Source organism: Medicago sativa, chromosome 5 (genome assembly GCF_051527215.1).
Source record: "Medicago sativa cultivar Bolivia chromosome 5, Bolivia_mono, whole genome shotgun sequence".
In the NCBI taxonomy this organism is placed as follows: domain Eukaryota; kingdom Viridiplantae; phylum Streptophyta; class Magnoliopsida; order Fabales; family Fabaceae; genus Medicago; species Medicago sativa.
Genome location: NC_140753.1, coordinates 49307578 through 49325000, shown reverse-complemented (window position 1 = coordinate 49325000; position 17423 = coordinate 49307578). Strand labels below are relative to the sequence as shown.

The following is a 17423-nucleotide window of genomic DNA, read 5'->3' as shown; positions in this document are numbered from 1 at the left end:
TTAGTACCATAAAAGTCATTTTCACGATTCATAGGTAGTAATTTTTGAAAACAGTAGTACCATAAAAGTCATATTTACGATTCATATTTTTCTTCAATAAAAAAGTTTATATTTAGGATTCATATATTTCTTCAACAAACAAGATATCTTTACGACATTAATGTTTTCAAAGAAGTTTTTTTTTTTTTTGAAGGATTTTTTAAAGAAGTTATATACCGTAAAAATGACTTTTAAGATAATCAATTTTCAAAAAATTGGTACCTTAAAAATCAATTTTACGATTCATATAGAATTCACTAAAATTGGAAAATCTCAAGATAAAAATTTTATTCAAAATTTGAGACGAGTAGTTTGCGATAATATAAGTAAGGGTTAAATATGTTTTTAGTCTCTTCAAAATTATTAGTTTTCAAGTTTAGTTTCTATAAATTTTAATTGTAATTTTAGTCTTCCATGCTACTGTAGATTGTTAGAATAATCTCTATTTAAATTTTTTTTTTTTACAAAAAAATAGATATTTTTAGTCCTCTAAATTAGACCTAAAATTAAAATAGAGGCTAAAAGTGAATACAAATTTTGTACGGACAAAAGTTGAAAACTTGTAATTTTGTTGGGACCAAAACATATTTACCCTATAAGTAATACAAGTACAACATACCTTGATCTAGAGCCTTTATTTGTTTCTTCATAATTATATGGATTCTGAATATTACTCTTCTCACTTCTCAAATTGCTCAAAAACATACCTTAATGACCGCTAACTGTCATTCGATTTTTCAGGAGTAGTTAAATGTCGTAGGACGTTTTTTTGAGCGGTTCTATCACTTTTTAAGAGACAAAGGGAGTGTTTTTTATCATCATGATTTGAGAATTAATTTTTCCACCCTTTTGGTTTCTTCTGCACCCTCTAATTTTACAAAATGTATAGTTGTTCATATTTTATAATCTGAACCATTTTTTACAAGTTTTGAATTTATATAATTCGAATCTCCTAAAAGTCATAAAACAACTTCCAATTTCTCTGGTTTGGCACCTTTCAAATTATATTAGTCAAACTGGTATTTTTTTTTTCTTTTCAAAATCGTGTTGAAACATGATTTGGATGAACCTGAGAAATTGGAAGTTGTTTTATGCCGCGTGAGAAGGAAGAAGAGTGGAAAAATAAATTCTCTAATAATTGTGTCATTTTTTTTTATTTTATATTTGAGCCAAAGTGACTGTGTCTTTTATCTTCTGGTGGTATCGGAAAGTTAGTGTTAGCTGCTCAGAAAGGGGTCACCTATATTGCATTGCATTTAATATTTAGTTAGTAAAAAAATTTAGATATATTATCTTAGATGTTTTTGGTGATGTTAATAACTTAAAATATATATATATATATATATATATATATATATATATATATATAATTATCCATAATTATAAGAAAATGTATTTTACGTCAAAAACAACACAAAAAATACGTAAGAAAATTAACATAAGGTTTGTCCATAAAAACAAATTTTCTTGTTTTAAACACATAGACATAAAAATTTGACATTAAATGAGATCAAGTCTTTTTTATACACTCCAAAAAATTTAAATATTTAATAATGAAAAGAATAAATGAAAATAGAAAATGGAGGGTATCATATCTCCTCTTCAACGGATTCTGAGCATGGCCAAACAATGGTGAAACCTGGTCTAACCTTTAACTTTGTACATATGACATTGGATTCATGAGTAGCCTAATTGAACGGCTTAGGAACATAGCAAGCTTTAAGAATATGAAAATGAATACTGCTCTTTACCCAAACGGTTTTGCTCATTCCCAAAGCAAATGACCAAAATACCCCTACGCACGTTAACTTACGTTAGTGTTAAATTTACGCATGTTAACTCACGCTGCGTGACTTAAGTCACGCAGAAAAACACACACTAAAACCCAGCGTGAGTTAACTCACGCTTGTTTTGTTTCATCCATTATCCAATTTTTTCACACATTGATGGGCTAAGGATGCTGATCACGTGCATGCAAATGAATGCTAGAGGACACCTCCAACTTCAATGTCATGCATGCACTACAAACACTCGTCAACTTTTGGGTAGCTCAAATGGAAAACCAAAACAAGTTCATTTTATTATATAATTTTTTTAACACTGAACTTACCATACCATTGATTAATCGATTATCCTCATCACATGGCTCCATTAATGAGTACAATCACATAGTACAAAGTAAATGGCTGCATTAAAGAGAATCATACATAAGAAAAATGAATATGGATGAAACAAAACCAGCGTGAGTTAACTCACGCTGGGTTTTCATTTTTTTCTTTTTGCGTGACTTAAGTCACGCAGCGTGAGTTAACTCACACAAATTTAACACTAGTGTGAGTTAACTCATGCTGCGTGAGTTAACATACATAGGGGTATTTTGGACATTTACTTTGGAAATGAGCAAAATCATTTGGCTAAAGAGCATAATTCTATGAAAATTGTTTACATTATAATACGATTATTTTATATGATTGGACAAGCAAACTATACTTGGGACCATTCTAGTTGTTGCCACTTGCCATAATAAGCACTAACAAATAACGATAAAATTAATTAAACTTTCGTAAGCTGTGGACAAAGATTTAAAGTACCATCGGTATAATTATCTAGCTTATTTATGTTCATGACCACGACACTAATTTCGTTTCTTGAATGTTCCCATTCGCTTCCATTAAATTTAAGTGCATTTATAATTGGACTTATTCCATAAAATATTCAAAAGATACAAACTACCAAAGAGTAATATATCTATAGTGGATAGGGGTGGGAATAGGCCAGGCCAGGCCAGGCTTTGATATGCCTGAGCCTGGCCTACGAAAAAATTTACAGGCCTGAGCCTGGCCTATGGCCTATCATAGGCCGTTTTTCTGGGTCTGGCCTGGCCTATTTAAAAGCCTGGACTGGCCTGAAAGCCTACTTACAGGCCTACTTTATATTAAGGTCATCAAATAGTTCATTTAGCCTACTAAATAAGCTAAACAAGCCTTAAAGCCTACTTAAAAGCCTATTTAACTACAAGTAAATTTTAACTAGATTAAAGCCTACTTAAAAGCCTATAACAACAAAGCCTATTAAGGGACTAATAGATAGAGAAAAAGATATTTATATTTTTAATATATGCAATTATTTTAATATAAAAAAAAACATTTTTTAATAAATAGTATTAATAGGCCAGCCTATTAGGCTTAACAGGCTTTTCTGGAAGCCTAAGCCTGGCCTATTTAACTAAACAGGCTTTTTAAAAAGCCTAAGCCTAGGCCTATCTACGAAACAGGCCAAGCCAGGCCAGGCCAAAACAGGCCAGGCCGTAGGCCCCTGTAGGCCGGCCTGGCCTATTCCCAACCCTAATAGTGGATTTGTTTATAGGGCTACTGGCTAATCACTAATTAGAGCACAAATGAAAGGCATAAGCCATAAAGCTCCAAATCATTCATGGCGCTCTTATTGGTGCCACTACTGAAATTGAGATGTCTAATCCGCGACTTTGGGAACCGTATTTGATTATACATACTACCTCGGGTCCTATTTATAAGAGAAAATTGAGTCAATAAACGTTGATGTATTTAGTTCAAAATTCAGTCCAGACACATTAACTTTTATTGACCTAACTTTCTTATAAATAAGTTTTTTAAAAAAGAAAACATAATTCAACTCATCTTTCTTATGTTTTTCTCATCTTGAATTGATATAAGAGGCTTGGTCTGTTGCTTTAAACACTTAACTACGTAATATATAAAAGTTCCTTAGTGAAACATGTATGCTTCATACACTCTTGATTCTGGTAATTGTTGTTCTGGTTTTCCCGTGGGTTATGATTACAACAATAATTTTTCCACCTCTGATAAAAATAATTATTCAGTCAGGCCTCCATCCTTCAATGGAGATGCTGCACAATTTTCTTGGTGGAAAGGTGAGATGTATAGTCATATCATTGACGTTGACGATGAATTATGAGACACCATTGAGGATGGTGTCAATTTTCAAGTTGATTTTGAAGGTATGGTGCTGGATAGAAAGAGCTTAATTGATGCTTAGAAGAAGATTTACAGAAAACACCTTAGAGTTCGAGGAATTTTGGTTGAAGCTTTGCCTCACTCAGATTACACCAAAATAGTGGACAAATCTACTGTCAGAAGTATATTTGAATCACTATGTTCTACATATGAAGGAAATCAGCAGGTGTAGGCCTAAGGTCACTACTATTCAGGAAGCAAAGGACTTGAACAAGCTGAGCATTGAAAACCTGATAAGTTCTCTGAAAAGTCATGAGATGGAGCTTATAGGTGATAAACCTGCTAAGAAGTCCAAGTACATTGCTTTGAAGTCAAAGGGTAAGTTTGTCAAAGCTCATCAGTTGGTGGAATCTGAAGAAAAGACTATATAAGGAGACTCTGAAGATGATTTTGATGTTGAAGAGATGTCCTTTCTCACCAAAATATATCAGTACCTGACTAAGAAGAAGAAGAAGAGGTTTCCTGGTAGAAGCAATGGATCCAAAAGATCAAGCTATAATGATAAGAAAGATGATCAGGAGGGTTGCTTCAATTGCAAAAAACTTGCTCATTTCATTGCTGATTGTCCTGATTTTCAGAAGGACTAGCCAAAGAAAGAAAGCTCCAAGAAAGAGAACTTCAGGAGCAGAGTTGAGAAAAGTCTCATGTCAACATGAAAAGATCTTGATAATGAGCCTGGTGAAGAGGAAGCTAATCTGAATCTTATGGCATCAACATCTTATGATACAAAATCTGAAGCCGATTATAAAGATGAAGATGAGGTATTTTCTGAAATCACACGTGAAGACTTAGTAACTGTTGTTAAATATCTCATTAGTCACTGTCATAGTAAATCAAAAAGTTTTAAAGTTTTAAAAAAGACAATATGATTTACTGATAGAAGATGCTAGGAGTCTAAACATTGAGAATGAGAATCTCGAAATGGGAAATGAAATTTTGGAGAAGGCTTAACTCTCTTATGTTCGGAAGAGATATGGTAAACATTCTGATAAGGATGAAAGGATAACATTCTGATAAATATCTTCCCTATAAGTGAACTGAATGGTTCTATTTAGAATTGTAGTCAGCCAAGACCAAATTTTAAATGCCAAGGGACATACAGAAAAGAGATGAAAGGATGACTCAGAGCTGCTGAGACAGTTATTGCAAAGTGAAGTAATGTTTCAGCCTCTGGCCATGAGGTTCTCATCAGTGGGAAGCTTACCATGCATCAATCTCCACAAAAGGAAGGATTTTGATGGTGGAATATTCACGTGGCAAATTGTTCTACCAGTGAGATGAATGTCCGAAGGGGAACTTGAACAAAAAGGCACTTTGAAAGATAACTCACCAGAGTTAGAAAGTTTCCAAATCAGTTTGTCATGTCTATGGGATGAAGGAATAACAATTGGATTGACCATTTGCATGATGTTTCGAAATACTTCTTGCACGGAGACATGTATACTCCATTGAAAATTGCTCATGAAATCACTTACCTTTGTAGGTAAGAAGTGTTATGTGTTTTTAGGCAGATTTAAAGAGCTAAACAGGGGAATCCCACACCATGTATCCTTCCAAAAATATATGTTTTCCATAACCAAGAAACATTGCTAGTTACAATATTTACTACTCTAGATTGAAGAGTAAATATGATAAGTAATTGGTCTGTTATTTCTAAGGACTATGTGCTTAATAAGAATAGCCCAAGATTTGTTTGAGTTTCAGAGCCAGAGGTCCTAACATATCTTTAGATTTGCAACTTCATTGACTGATGTCAGTGACCTTACCCATAAACCATCTTTCAGAAAAAGGTTGGTAAACATTAAATATGAGCGGGAACTAAGGACAAAGTCATGTTTAGAGTGATCAGTTCCGTAGATGCAAAGGATCAAAACCAAAACAGTTTACATAAGACGTAAATCCTAAATCATGCTAAATTCCTTATACTAAAACCACTTGCTTTTTTGAAAAAACCATCAGAATTATATAAAATATTTTCTTTATCCAAACCACACAAAATACCAACAGATTACCCTCATAAAATCAACTCTTGCCACTATCACGATCGATAATGAACTTATTAATTCATCAACAATAATGTCGAAGGACAAATCTTAATTGAAAACGGATCCAAAAAGTCTATTGGATCCGAAATACATATTAAGAAGCAGGTTTATAGATGGTTAAAGAAGACACATATTAATTATTACGTAAAAGAGAGGTAGTTATTGGTATAAAATGTGGTCAAAGAAAACACATAAGTAGGTAGTTATCTAATTGAGAGAAATGAAAAAAGAAAAAAAAACGGCCAATGTGGCGTTAGAAGGAGGAGACTTGGTCAAAACACTTTCGTGTTTAAGGACCCATCTTAGATACAGCCCAAAGGTATTGAACTCTGTTGAAATTTGGGGCCTAACACATCTTTACAAAACCGGCTTGTAAGGTGAGGATTGCCTCCTTTATATATACTCTTCTCAAGAGTCTTAGCTATCCGGGTAAGGTGAGGATTGCCTCCTTTATATATACTCTTCTCAAGAGTCTTAGCTATCTGATGTGGGACATGGGCTTTTCCCAATACACCCCTTCACTCCCAGCACTCTTTGGGCTTGGTGCGTGAATAGGTTTAGGCTGCCCTTGAATTCGACAAGCTCTGATACCATCTTGAAATTTGGGGCCTAACTCATCCTTACAAAACCGGCTTGTAAGGTGAGGATTGCCTCCTTTATATATACTCTTCTCAAGACTCTTATCTATCCGATGTGGGACATGGGTTTTTTCCCAATAAACTCGTTTTGAAAATTGCTCTTCTCCCTTTCAAAATTGTTCATTCCTTAACTCAGTTAGAGTTAACGCCCGCTCATTATTTTCAGCTAGAGTTAACTCCCCTGACACTTTTAAGATCGGTTGAACTGACTTAAAAAGTGATTGAACAGATCTTAAAAATGCAAGCGGTAGTTAACTCTAGTTGAAAAATGTCGAGCGGGAGTTAACTCTAACTGAGTTAAGGGAATGAACAATTTTCAAAGGGAGAAGAGTAATTTTCTAGGACTTTTTCCGAGGTATCCACTTCTGATGTTGATCCCACCTGAGATAAAGACATATGTTTGTTATCTTGATCTTGAATTATCATGACAGTTGTGCTTAATTTCAACGACAAATAGTAAATATAAAAATTTCAAATACATATAACGACATAATTTAACACGTAATAAAACAAAGCATAACAGATCACCGATCAGCCAAACCAACTTCTTCGTCTGGTTCCTCGAGAAAAGCACTGATCTTTTAGTAGTTGTTGGGCCGGATCAAACTTTTCTAAATTTCTTCAACATATCTGACCAACGAAGCCTCCAACTCGATCAGTCCTTTAGTACTGTTCTGACCAAATATCGAGAATATGGTTCTCACGGCATCATTATTTTTGAGCTTCATCTGGCTGAACTGCACTCTTTCGGACGAGTCAGCCGATGGACGTCGATACTCAACACCGTCTACCCTCCTTGTATCTCTATGTTTGAGTTGACGGTTTATTTCAACTCGGAGAGCGTGACATCATTTCAGACCCTGAAGAGATACGGTTTCCCTCTATTGTAGTAAATTGCAACTAGTTTGGTGTTCATATCAATGACCGAAGTGTCCATGATTATTTGGTGTGGTTTACAGTATATGTAAACAAGAAGACTGATTTATAGAAGGTTATATGCATTGTGGATCACATAAAAAAAATCATGTATTGAACAAGTTTGGATTTAAAAATCTGAATACTACTTCCTCACCCTATAAAGTACAAACGTTAACACATTCTTGAACATTTTCGGATTATATAATCCGAACCAGCTCAGAGTTTGGACGATTACTTGCTCAGCAAGAGTAACTCATAACACATGTTTTTCTTCGGGTTTTACCAATTTTAATGACTGATTAGACAAGTTGAACACGTCTTTTGACCCTCATTTATGAATCATTACACTCTATGCACTCATTCTTCAAATTGTTACCCTATAAATATCCATCAACCCTTCACAATTTCTCATTTTTATCATCTCACATTCTCTCCTTCCCTTTTCATCTACAATGTGCTTCCACTGCTGGCCTTTCAAACAAAATGGTTACTCTAAGGGTGTGTTTGATGATCAGGATAGGGAGACAGAATATGATACATTAATCATATCCTGCTTAAATCTCATGTTTGATGCACCAAAAGGATAGGATAATATAAACCATTTACCTATCCTATCTTGACTTTCCTTTGTAATTTCTATCCTGAGTATAAGCTGGGTTAGAAATTATCATGATGGGATTAGAAGCTCATTCCTTATTTATTATCTTGATATTATGCCATTTTTAAAATATTGTCATTTTTAAAATAATGATAGCATGCATTTTTTATTATAATTAATAACATGTCATTTTTATAATATTTAATTAATTATGAGAGCAATTTTTTCATTTAATTATAATGATATCATGTTTGTTATCATGTGTGCATCAAACACATGATATGATTAATATTTATCATGTCCTTATCATATCCTATCTCTATCCAGCTTTATATCATATCCTGCCGATATCATATCCTGACCATCAAACGGACCCTAATATTTTAGGGATTGTATGAACGGTCAAAGGTGATGGTGACACTTTGCGAATTGGCACCACCTACTTGGATGTAAGGTTGATTTGTCTGGGTATTAGGTTGACCATCAAAGTCTCATTTTCCCTAGAGAGAAAACAAACCTTACCCCAACCTCATTCCCCATCCATCGTCTTCTCCTTCCCATTCCTTCTCCTTCCATCTTCTTGCACCACATGTTTATCATTAGGTGTTTAATAAAATAGTCATTAGGTGTTTAACAATTTTGTGTAATAAGCTTTAATTTTGTTGTAAATGTTCTATGAAAGTATTTATATATTAATAAAATGAGAATTGATATCAATTTTGTCTCATTAATTTTTTATCTATTTCATTTATTTTATGTTTTTGTGATTTTTAATTATGTCATCGTAATAATATGCGTCGCTGTTGTTCTGAAAATCTGGGCAATACACAAATTCAGATTATATAATCCGAAAATTCCTACAATCTGGTTTGGATTGTTGGTGTAAGCCCTAGAGGCCAATAATTTACGTTAAACATTATTTTATGTATCATGACTTTTATTATTGAATAATATATGGCACACTTTATTATATTTGTGTAATGATAATAAAGTCCTTAGAATAGATAGTTCGTGTAATAATATATTAAGTGTGACTTAATCATGAGATTACATTATAATAAAGAACGCTATTCTTAAATGTATCCGTAGTCAAAGCTTTAATATGAATAAAGGATAATAATAAAGCTTCGAGACTATTATGGGTCATAGATATGAGATATTAAGTCTATACATAGGTATAAATATTAGGAGTAATATTTATATTGGATTGACCCACCGTGAGAATACTACATAGTAAGTTATGCAATTGTCATAAGATATTCTCACAATGATAATAGTGTATATCGCTCTTAGACCTGAAACCACTATGATCCCTAGATGTTGACTCAAGTGCTTTGTTGCCATTCTAACGTTGTCTGTAAAAGGATAACCATAACGTTGGTTGATGGGTGCTTGATGAAGCATGCTGAGGGACATGAGTGTCCTAGATGGGATTTGTCCCTCCTCATAAATGGGAGATATATCTTTAGGCCTCTTGATGAAATATGACTGTAAAACTGCATGGCCATGCCGAACTAAGTCAATATAAGATATTGGACTTGTTCGTTATTCAGTATATTTCGGAATCAAGAAATATAAATATTGATCTATACAAGGGTGACAATATCTATGCCTTGGGATCAATAAAGATATCGAGACAAATGAGTAATTGTACACATGAGTATTATCATGGAAAGGTTTCGTCAGATCACTTGACATTCTTGTCACTTGGGTAGCAATGATGTGTTGCTAGATACCGCTCATTGTTTATAATATTAAATACTAGATTTAATATTATTGCCAACGTGACTAGAACCTATAGGGTCACACACAAAGAACAGTCAAAAGAGAAATATATAAGTATGACTTATATAAGGGGTGCGTTTAGTAAATAACGCTAATTAGTTAGCAAAATTACTAAACTCGTTGTTGGGCTTACTGAAGCCCAATAGTGACTTCTGACTTGCAGAGCACACTAGAAGTTCTATAAATAGAACTCTAGTGCTGAAGTTTTTGGTTACACGTTTTGGAGCAACCCTTCTTCTCTGAACTTCCGATTCATTGGCTAGCACCGAGTTTTGGAGGAGCACTGTTCGTGTGGACTTGCTAGAGGCTTTGCTGCTTGTTGCTTGCTTGGCTGTGATCGAGATTCCAGTTTCCAGTTTCCAACGTTCAGATTCCAAACTTCGAGGTAACAATCAAATCACTGATTCATGTTTGAATTTCGTAATGATCCAAGGAAAGAAAATCGAAATTATTCCGCTGCTTCTACTCCTTTCTTATATTCGATTTTCCTTCATGGATTTCATAATCCGAACGAAAGGTAATTTTGAAAAAAATAGGGCGCGTAAGAAAACCATAAGCTGGGAAAAGAAATAGTCTAAAATAAGTGTTGGTCCAACATGTTCCACACTTTAATTTGTGTTTCAACCAGACTTAACAGACAATTTAAAACATGAAGTTTCTCTCCTCTCACGCGCCCTCCAATATTCTCAAAGCGCCTTTTGAATTTTCGGATTATATAATCTGAAACGAGGTTTTCTCCTATTATTTGGTAGAAAATGCGTTATTCACCAATTTGAATTCTATAATCCAAAAAAATAAATACTTCATATTTTATAATCTGAACACCCTATACACCCTATTTTAAAGCATATATATAGGGCTTTCGGATTCTAAAATCTGAAAGCGCTTGTTTTTTCTAATTATAAAATCCGAACACCATATACACCCTTCTTTTGACAAAAACCCATGGAGAAAACATTTGAATTATATAATTCAACACAAAGATTGAACATGTTTGTGACAGAAATAGTCAGTTTAAGAACCACACAAACAATTCTAACAAACTTCTCCAGTGTTTCATGTCATTGTTAGTCATTCCTCCCAATGTATCTCAGTAAAATATTCGATTTTTAGACTAGTTGACTGGATTGCTCCAAAATTTGTCCAGAAGATGCGGAAAAAAAAAAATCAAGGAATATGATTCCCATAGAATGGACTTCTTGTCGGACTTCTCCCCTCAAAATCCAAAATTCTATCATTTAGACCTATTTTTTATTTTTTATTTTTTTTCATATTCTCAGAAAAATCTTCATTAGCTTTATTTGATTTATTTGGTAGTACTTTTATATTTTTTATTAATTTTATTTAATAGGTTTTGTCACTTTTACGGGTTTTTTTGGTTGTTTTTTTTTTAAAAAATGCAACAACTAAAATGGGAGGAGGTTATTATTGTTGTTTATATATAAGCATATTTTCGATTATATAATTCAAACAGTGTTTTATTTATTTATTTTGGATATATAATCCAAACAACATGAGGTATTTCAATCAAAAACAAAGGACACAGAGAAAAAGCGGAAGGTGGAAAAAGAAACTCCCTTAAAAAAAGACGATACATGTATCCACACAATTCAGCCCCGCAAAGGTTAGCCCTATAAAAGGATGAAAGAAAATTAAAGAGAATCCACTACTACCCTATTCATAAATACGTCCCTTTAAAAAAAGTCATAAATAGATAAAAAAAAAAAAAAGGAAGAAAGTTAATATGATTTTGACTTGAGGGGGTGTTGGAAATTATAAGTCTCAAATTAAATAGATGACAATGTAAAAACTCTTGCATTGGTTTGAACTTTTAAGCTATAAATCCCTATAATTGAAAATATGGAAATGTTATTCCAAAAAAAAAAAAATGGAAATACTACGTAACGGTTATAACAAATTTCTTGTAGAACACAATACATAATTATGGTGTATATTTGAACTTAATTTTTAATTAGATTTCTCTCTCAATATTTATAAATAGTGTATTTTTATACAATGTTTATCGCATACGTTGTGAACAAATTTATATTCGCAAAATATTTTAAAAATACAATATAGCTCGCTCCACACTCCAATCAGTCATGTGAAATAATCCAACATTACCCCTCTTTAGAAGTCAATGGACTCATATTGCATATTACGTAGAAAATTGATGTTCACACTTCAAAAAAGGCTAAAAAACATTAGTAAAAGACCCCAATGCCCTTCGGTAGTTAACTGTCGAATGAACTAATCAGCGGTTGTTAACTGCCGCAGAGTTCATCGGTAGTTAACTGCCGATGCGATTACTGGTACAAATTCCAGGCAGAACCAACATTACTCTCTCATCCATTATCACTCTCAACTATCAATCTCTCTCAAAATCTCTACCAAAATCACCCAATCTCATTTTTTCGAAATTTATTCAACAAAATCACAATTAAGTAATAATATTGCTATTAACATACATTTTAGTTGTTATAATTGTTTTTTTTTATAATTTTAGTTTTAGGTTGATTTAATTTTTTTTTTTTTTTGTAAAAAAATGAATCAAATGTTTACAAATAAGATATTATGATTCATTTTTAGAGTAGATTTAAGTTGATTAAGTGTTTAGATGTTTGCATGTTTATGTTGTAGTTTTGAGTTTTAAGATTTATGTATAATTTGCACTCCAAGTGTTTGATGAAATGTTTGAATGAGTTTTTCATTGATTGTTTAATTTCTTATGGTGTAGATCTGAAACAATGGACAATTTATTCAGTGCTCAAGTACGTTTCAACGGTGGAAACCGTCAATTGTTCAAGGTTCGAGTCGATGTCACGCTAAAGGATCTAAATGATCAACTGAATGAAATCAATTGAGGACTCAACCCCGGAGACACAAGGAGAGTGGAGGACCTTTAGTATGCACATCCCGGTTATTTGAAGAACCAAAAGATAATGTTGACTGACGATGACTGTGTGAGGAGCATGTTCTCCATATATCATCAGCATTGCATGTTCCTGAGGATTGAGATGGAAGCTACGTTTTTGAGATCGCCTGAAGATATTCTCAAGAATTTGATTCTGCCACGAGATTATGTTTAGATAGCATCATTATTATGTATTGTCTTTATTTTGTTGGAATTAAGTTTAATTCTTGTTAGTTTGCTGACTATAGCGCCATTGAAGTGTCTTATACTTAGGATATAGATTTGAAAGATTCTTTGAAAAGTCAAAGAATGAAGAGAACTCAACATGTATTTTACTGAATCAACTTTATATGTTTTCGCATCGAATTCCTTTGTATATGATGAGTGGGGAGTAAGAGAATGCACCTCTAAGATGTTGTTTTGTGCTTGATCATGCTCCTCTGTCATTGAAACTTATCAGTTGGCAGTGCAGTAGGATTAAGTTCAAAAGAATGTATTGGAATGCATTCCTTTACGTCCACACTCATCCTATATGAAGGGATTCGAGGTGATAACCTATAAAGATGATTCAGTAGAATACATGTGTTGTTCTCTTCATTTTTTGAATTTTCAAAGGATGCTGCAAATCTCTACCCGAAGTATAAGACACTTCAATACCGACATTTTCGGCAAACTTTCAAGAATATAATTTAAACCCAACATCATGATGATACCACGTATTTAGGGAGAATGTAATGTAACTTAGATGAAATTAAAACTAATTACAATTGTGTAGTTTTTGAATTTATTTAGTGTTATTGTGCAATTTATTCAATACGCAACTTTATTCAATACGAACATGTACCAAATTTATTCATATGGCATCCATCGGAGAAATTGGTGGATAAGTTGTATTGCATCTAGAATTAATGCTATCGAATTATAGGTTACTAAATGATGTTGGTAATTTCCGTTTATTAATTTTGTGTATCAACAGTTTTTTTTTGTATTGAAACAATGTGTTAAAAACATGTAACAGATTGTGTATCAGCAGGTTCTGTCAATGCAAAGCTTCAGGGCGCATCGGCAGTTAACTGCCGAGGAAACAATCAGCTGTTAGCTGCCGATGTAGAGTTTTTTGTGTGGATAGGGTTCCATCAACACTTTCTGTGGTCCATACCCCACATAAAGTTTTATATATAGGAGTGTGGTTTTCATTGTTTCCACATTCAACGCAAATATAGTTTATAAGATGCGTAGTGATGGGAGCGAAGGTGTTCGAACAATGGTTCGAACACTTGTTTGAACACCTTCTCTTTCATCACTACTTCTGTTAAAAACAAAACAAAAAACCACCAACTCAAAAAAGCTTCTTCATTGTTTTTTGGTTTTGAATTTAGAGGTGTAAACAGTTTATAAGATGCATGGTGACGTTGAAGAAGGTGTTCGAACATACAATGTTATCACAACCTTCTCCAACATCACTACTCCTCTTAAAAAGCTAAAAGAAAATAGTAATAAATTGAGTTAATAGGTCTTTACCCCCCTGTAATATAAGTCATTTTCGGTTTTACACTCTGTAAACTTTTTTTTGATTTACCCCCCTGTAAAAAAAAATTGTTTTGATTTACCCCTTAATAGGCTAAACAAAAACGAAAATTTCTTGAAAAAAAAAATAAAATTGGTTTTTGTTTGGCCTATTAGGGGGGGTAAATCAAAAAAATATATTTTACAGGGGGTGTATAAAAAAAATTACAGGGGAGAAACCGAAAATGACCTATATTACAGGGGGTAAAAACTTATTAACCTTAATAAATTTGTTAAGTCTCAAATCTAATTATTATTTTTTTGCTTTTTAGTTTTTCCACTTGAATCACATATTTTATCGTTTTTGTTTCCTCATTTATTGACTTTGGAGGACATTAAAAAGAACAAATGTGAAGTTCTGTTAAAAAGCTAACTACAGAGGAATTATAAACTGATTGCAGTTAACTACCAAGGATTTCCAATCCAACGGCAGCTAGATGTCTGGATGAGCGTAAATCCCTTAGGAGGGGCGCAAATGTGAATGATTTTCAACATTTTAATATGTTCATTGATGATAATGACTTGGTTGATTTACCGTTATGTGGTCGTCGTTTCACTTGGTTCAAAGGGGATGGCACATCTATGAGCATGATTGATCGATTTTTGTTATCTAAAGAGTGGTGTCTGCAGTGGCCTATTTGTATCCAGTTTGCCCTTCTCTGAGGTCTTTCTGATCATTGTCCGCCTCAGTTATCAGTCGATGAGGAAAACTGGGGTTCGCGTCCATCTAGAATGTTGAAATGTTGGCAAGAGTTGTCGGGTTATAAACAGTTTGTGAAAGAAAAATGGCATTCCATTCAGATTGAGGGATGGGGTGGTTTTGTGCTCCGTGGGAAACTGAAAATGATTAAAGAAGCTCTGAAGGAGTGGCATCTCGCTCATTCTAAACATATTCCTGGCAAGATTGAGTCCTTAAAAAAACGTCAGTCGGATTTAGATGAGAAGGGGGCAGAGGATGGGTTGTCAGACGAAGAGTTACATGAGCTGCGGGGAGTGATTCACGACATTCATTCTTTGTCGCGTGTGAACACTAGCATCATATGGCAACAATCTCGGCTACACTGGTTGAAGGATGGAGATGCTAACTCTAGGTATTTCCATTCAGTCATGTCGAGTCGTCGAAGGCGTAATTCTATTGCAGCTCTTATGGTGAATGGTATTCTTGTGGAAGGGGTCCAACCTATTCGGAATGCGGTGTTTACTCACTTCAGAGATCATTTTACGGCTGACCATTTTACTAGATCGGGGATTGAAAATTTGCCCTTTAAAAGCTTATCTTACGTGGAAGGCAGTGGTCTCATCAAACCGTTTTCAGCATTAGAAGTTAAAGAAGCAGTGTGGAGTTGTGATATTTTCAAGAGCCCTGGCCCCGATGGGGTTAACTTTGGTTTCATAAAGGAGTTTTGGGAAGAGTGATAGTCTGCAGCGTCTTAATGATTTTCGACCAATCTCTTTGGTTGGCTCCTTGTACAAAATTCTAGCCAAGGTTCTTGCAAATAGGCTAAAGTCGGTTATGGGAACAGTTATAGCGGATACTCAAACTGCGTTTGTAAAAAACAGACAAATTCTTGACAGTATTTTGATTGCTAATGATTTGGTATATGAGGCTAGAAAGACTAATAAGGAATTGATGCTTTTCAAAGTTGATTTCGAAAAAGCATATGATTCAGTGGATTGGGGGTACCTGGACGCGGTAATGAGAAAAATGGCATTTCCGGTGTTGTGGAGGAAATGGATAAAAGAATGTGTGTCAACAGCTTCTGCCTCAATTTTAGTTAATGGCAGCCCTACGGATCAGTTCCCTTTGCAACGGGGCTTGCATCAAGGGAACCTCTCTCCCCTTTTTTGTTTCTTATAGGAGCCGAGGATTTGAATGTTATGATGACTTCGGCGGTGAGTAATAATTTGTTCACAGGATACTCGGTTGGAACCTACAATTTGGTGGGTGTGTCTCATTTGCAATTTGCAGATGATACACTAATACTTGGTACTAAGAGTTGGGCTAATGTACGTTCCCTGCATGCGGTGTTGACTTTGTTTGCGGACTTGTCAGGTTTAAAGGTCAATTTTAATAAAAGTATGCTGGTTGGTATCAATATTGCAGAGTCATGGCTGACTGAGGCGGCCTCTATTTTAAATTGTGAAGTGGGAAAGGTTCCTTTCTTATATTTGGGCCTCTCTATTGGAGGTGATCCTCAAAGGTTAGCATTTTGGAATCTTGTGTTGAACTCCATTAAGTCTAGATTGGCGGGGTGGCAGAGTCGTTTTCTCTCTTTCGGGGGTCGATTGGTTCTTCAAAAGTCTGTCTTGACCTCACTGCCTGTTTATGCTCTTTCCTTCTTTAAAGCTCCGTCAGGTATCATCTCTATCATTGAATCTATTTTTAATAAATTTTTTTGGAGAGGGAGTGAAGAGAACAGGAAAATTTCCTGGATTGCTTGGAGCTCTGTGTATTTAAGAAAGGAGTATGGAGGGTTGGGGGTGAGGCAGATGAGGGAGTTTAATAGAGCCTTATTAGGTAAATGGTGTTGGCGGATGCTGGTGGATAGAGAAGGGTTTTGGTATAGGTTGTTGGCGGCGCAGTATGGTGAGGAGGCAGGGAGGTTGGAGGTTGGGGGCCGGAGTGGTTCTTTTTGGTGGCAGGAGTTAGTGAAGATTAGGGATGGGATTGGAGATGCAGATGGAGGTTGGTTTGCAGAGAGGGTGTCGAAAAGAGTGGGGGATGGATCTCAGACTTTCTTTTGGTTTGATAGGTGGGTAGGCGATGTTCCTTTATGTACACGGTTTAGTCGTTTATTTGATTTAGCGACTAATAAGTTGTGCACGGTGGCGGATATGTGTGGTCTTGGTTGGGAGGTTGGAGGTGAGGCGTGGAGTTGGAGGAGGAGATTGTGGGCGTGGGAGGAG

The 17423-nt window shown here is 34.6% G+C and overlaps 1 protein-coding gene across 1 annotated transcript; it reads left to right on the top strand.

The window, feature by feature from the left end:
- The first annotated feature begins 4201 nt into the window (after positions 1 to 4201).
- Positions 4202 to 15932, top strand: LOC146922659 (uncharacterized). The gene is made up of 3 exons (XM_085711587.1): positions 4202 to 4370; positions 4713 to 4813; positions 15207 to 15932. The coding sequence occupies exons 1-3, from the start codon at positions 4202 to 4204 to the stop codon at positions 15930 to 15932; spliced, it is 996 nt and encodes a 331-aa protein (XP_085567713.1).
- The last annotated feature ends 1491 nt before the right edge of the window (positions 15933 to 17423 follow it).

Bases quoted from the DNA above. Each gene is read 5' to 3' on its own strand.
- LOC146922659 (XM_085711587.1), top strand. From the start codon at position 4,202: ATGAAGGAAATCAGCAGGTGTAGGCCTAAGGTCACTACTATTCAGGAA. The intron at 4,371-4,712 runs GTAAGTTTGTCA...CAACATGAAAAG, and splicing joins CATTGCTTTGAAGTCAAAGG to ATCTTGATAATGAGCCTGGT. The intron at 4,814-15,206 runs GTATTTTCTGAA...TGTCCGCCTCAG, and splicing joins ATTATAAAGATGAAGATGAG to TTATCAGTCGATGAGGAAAA.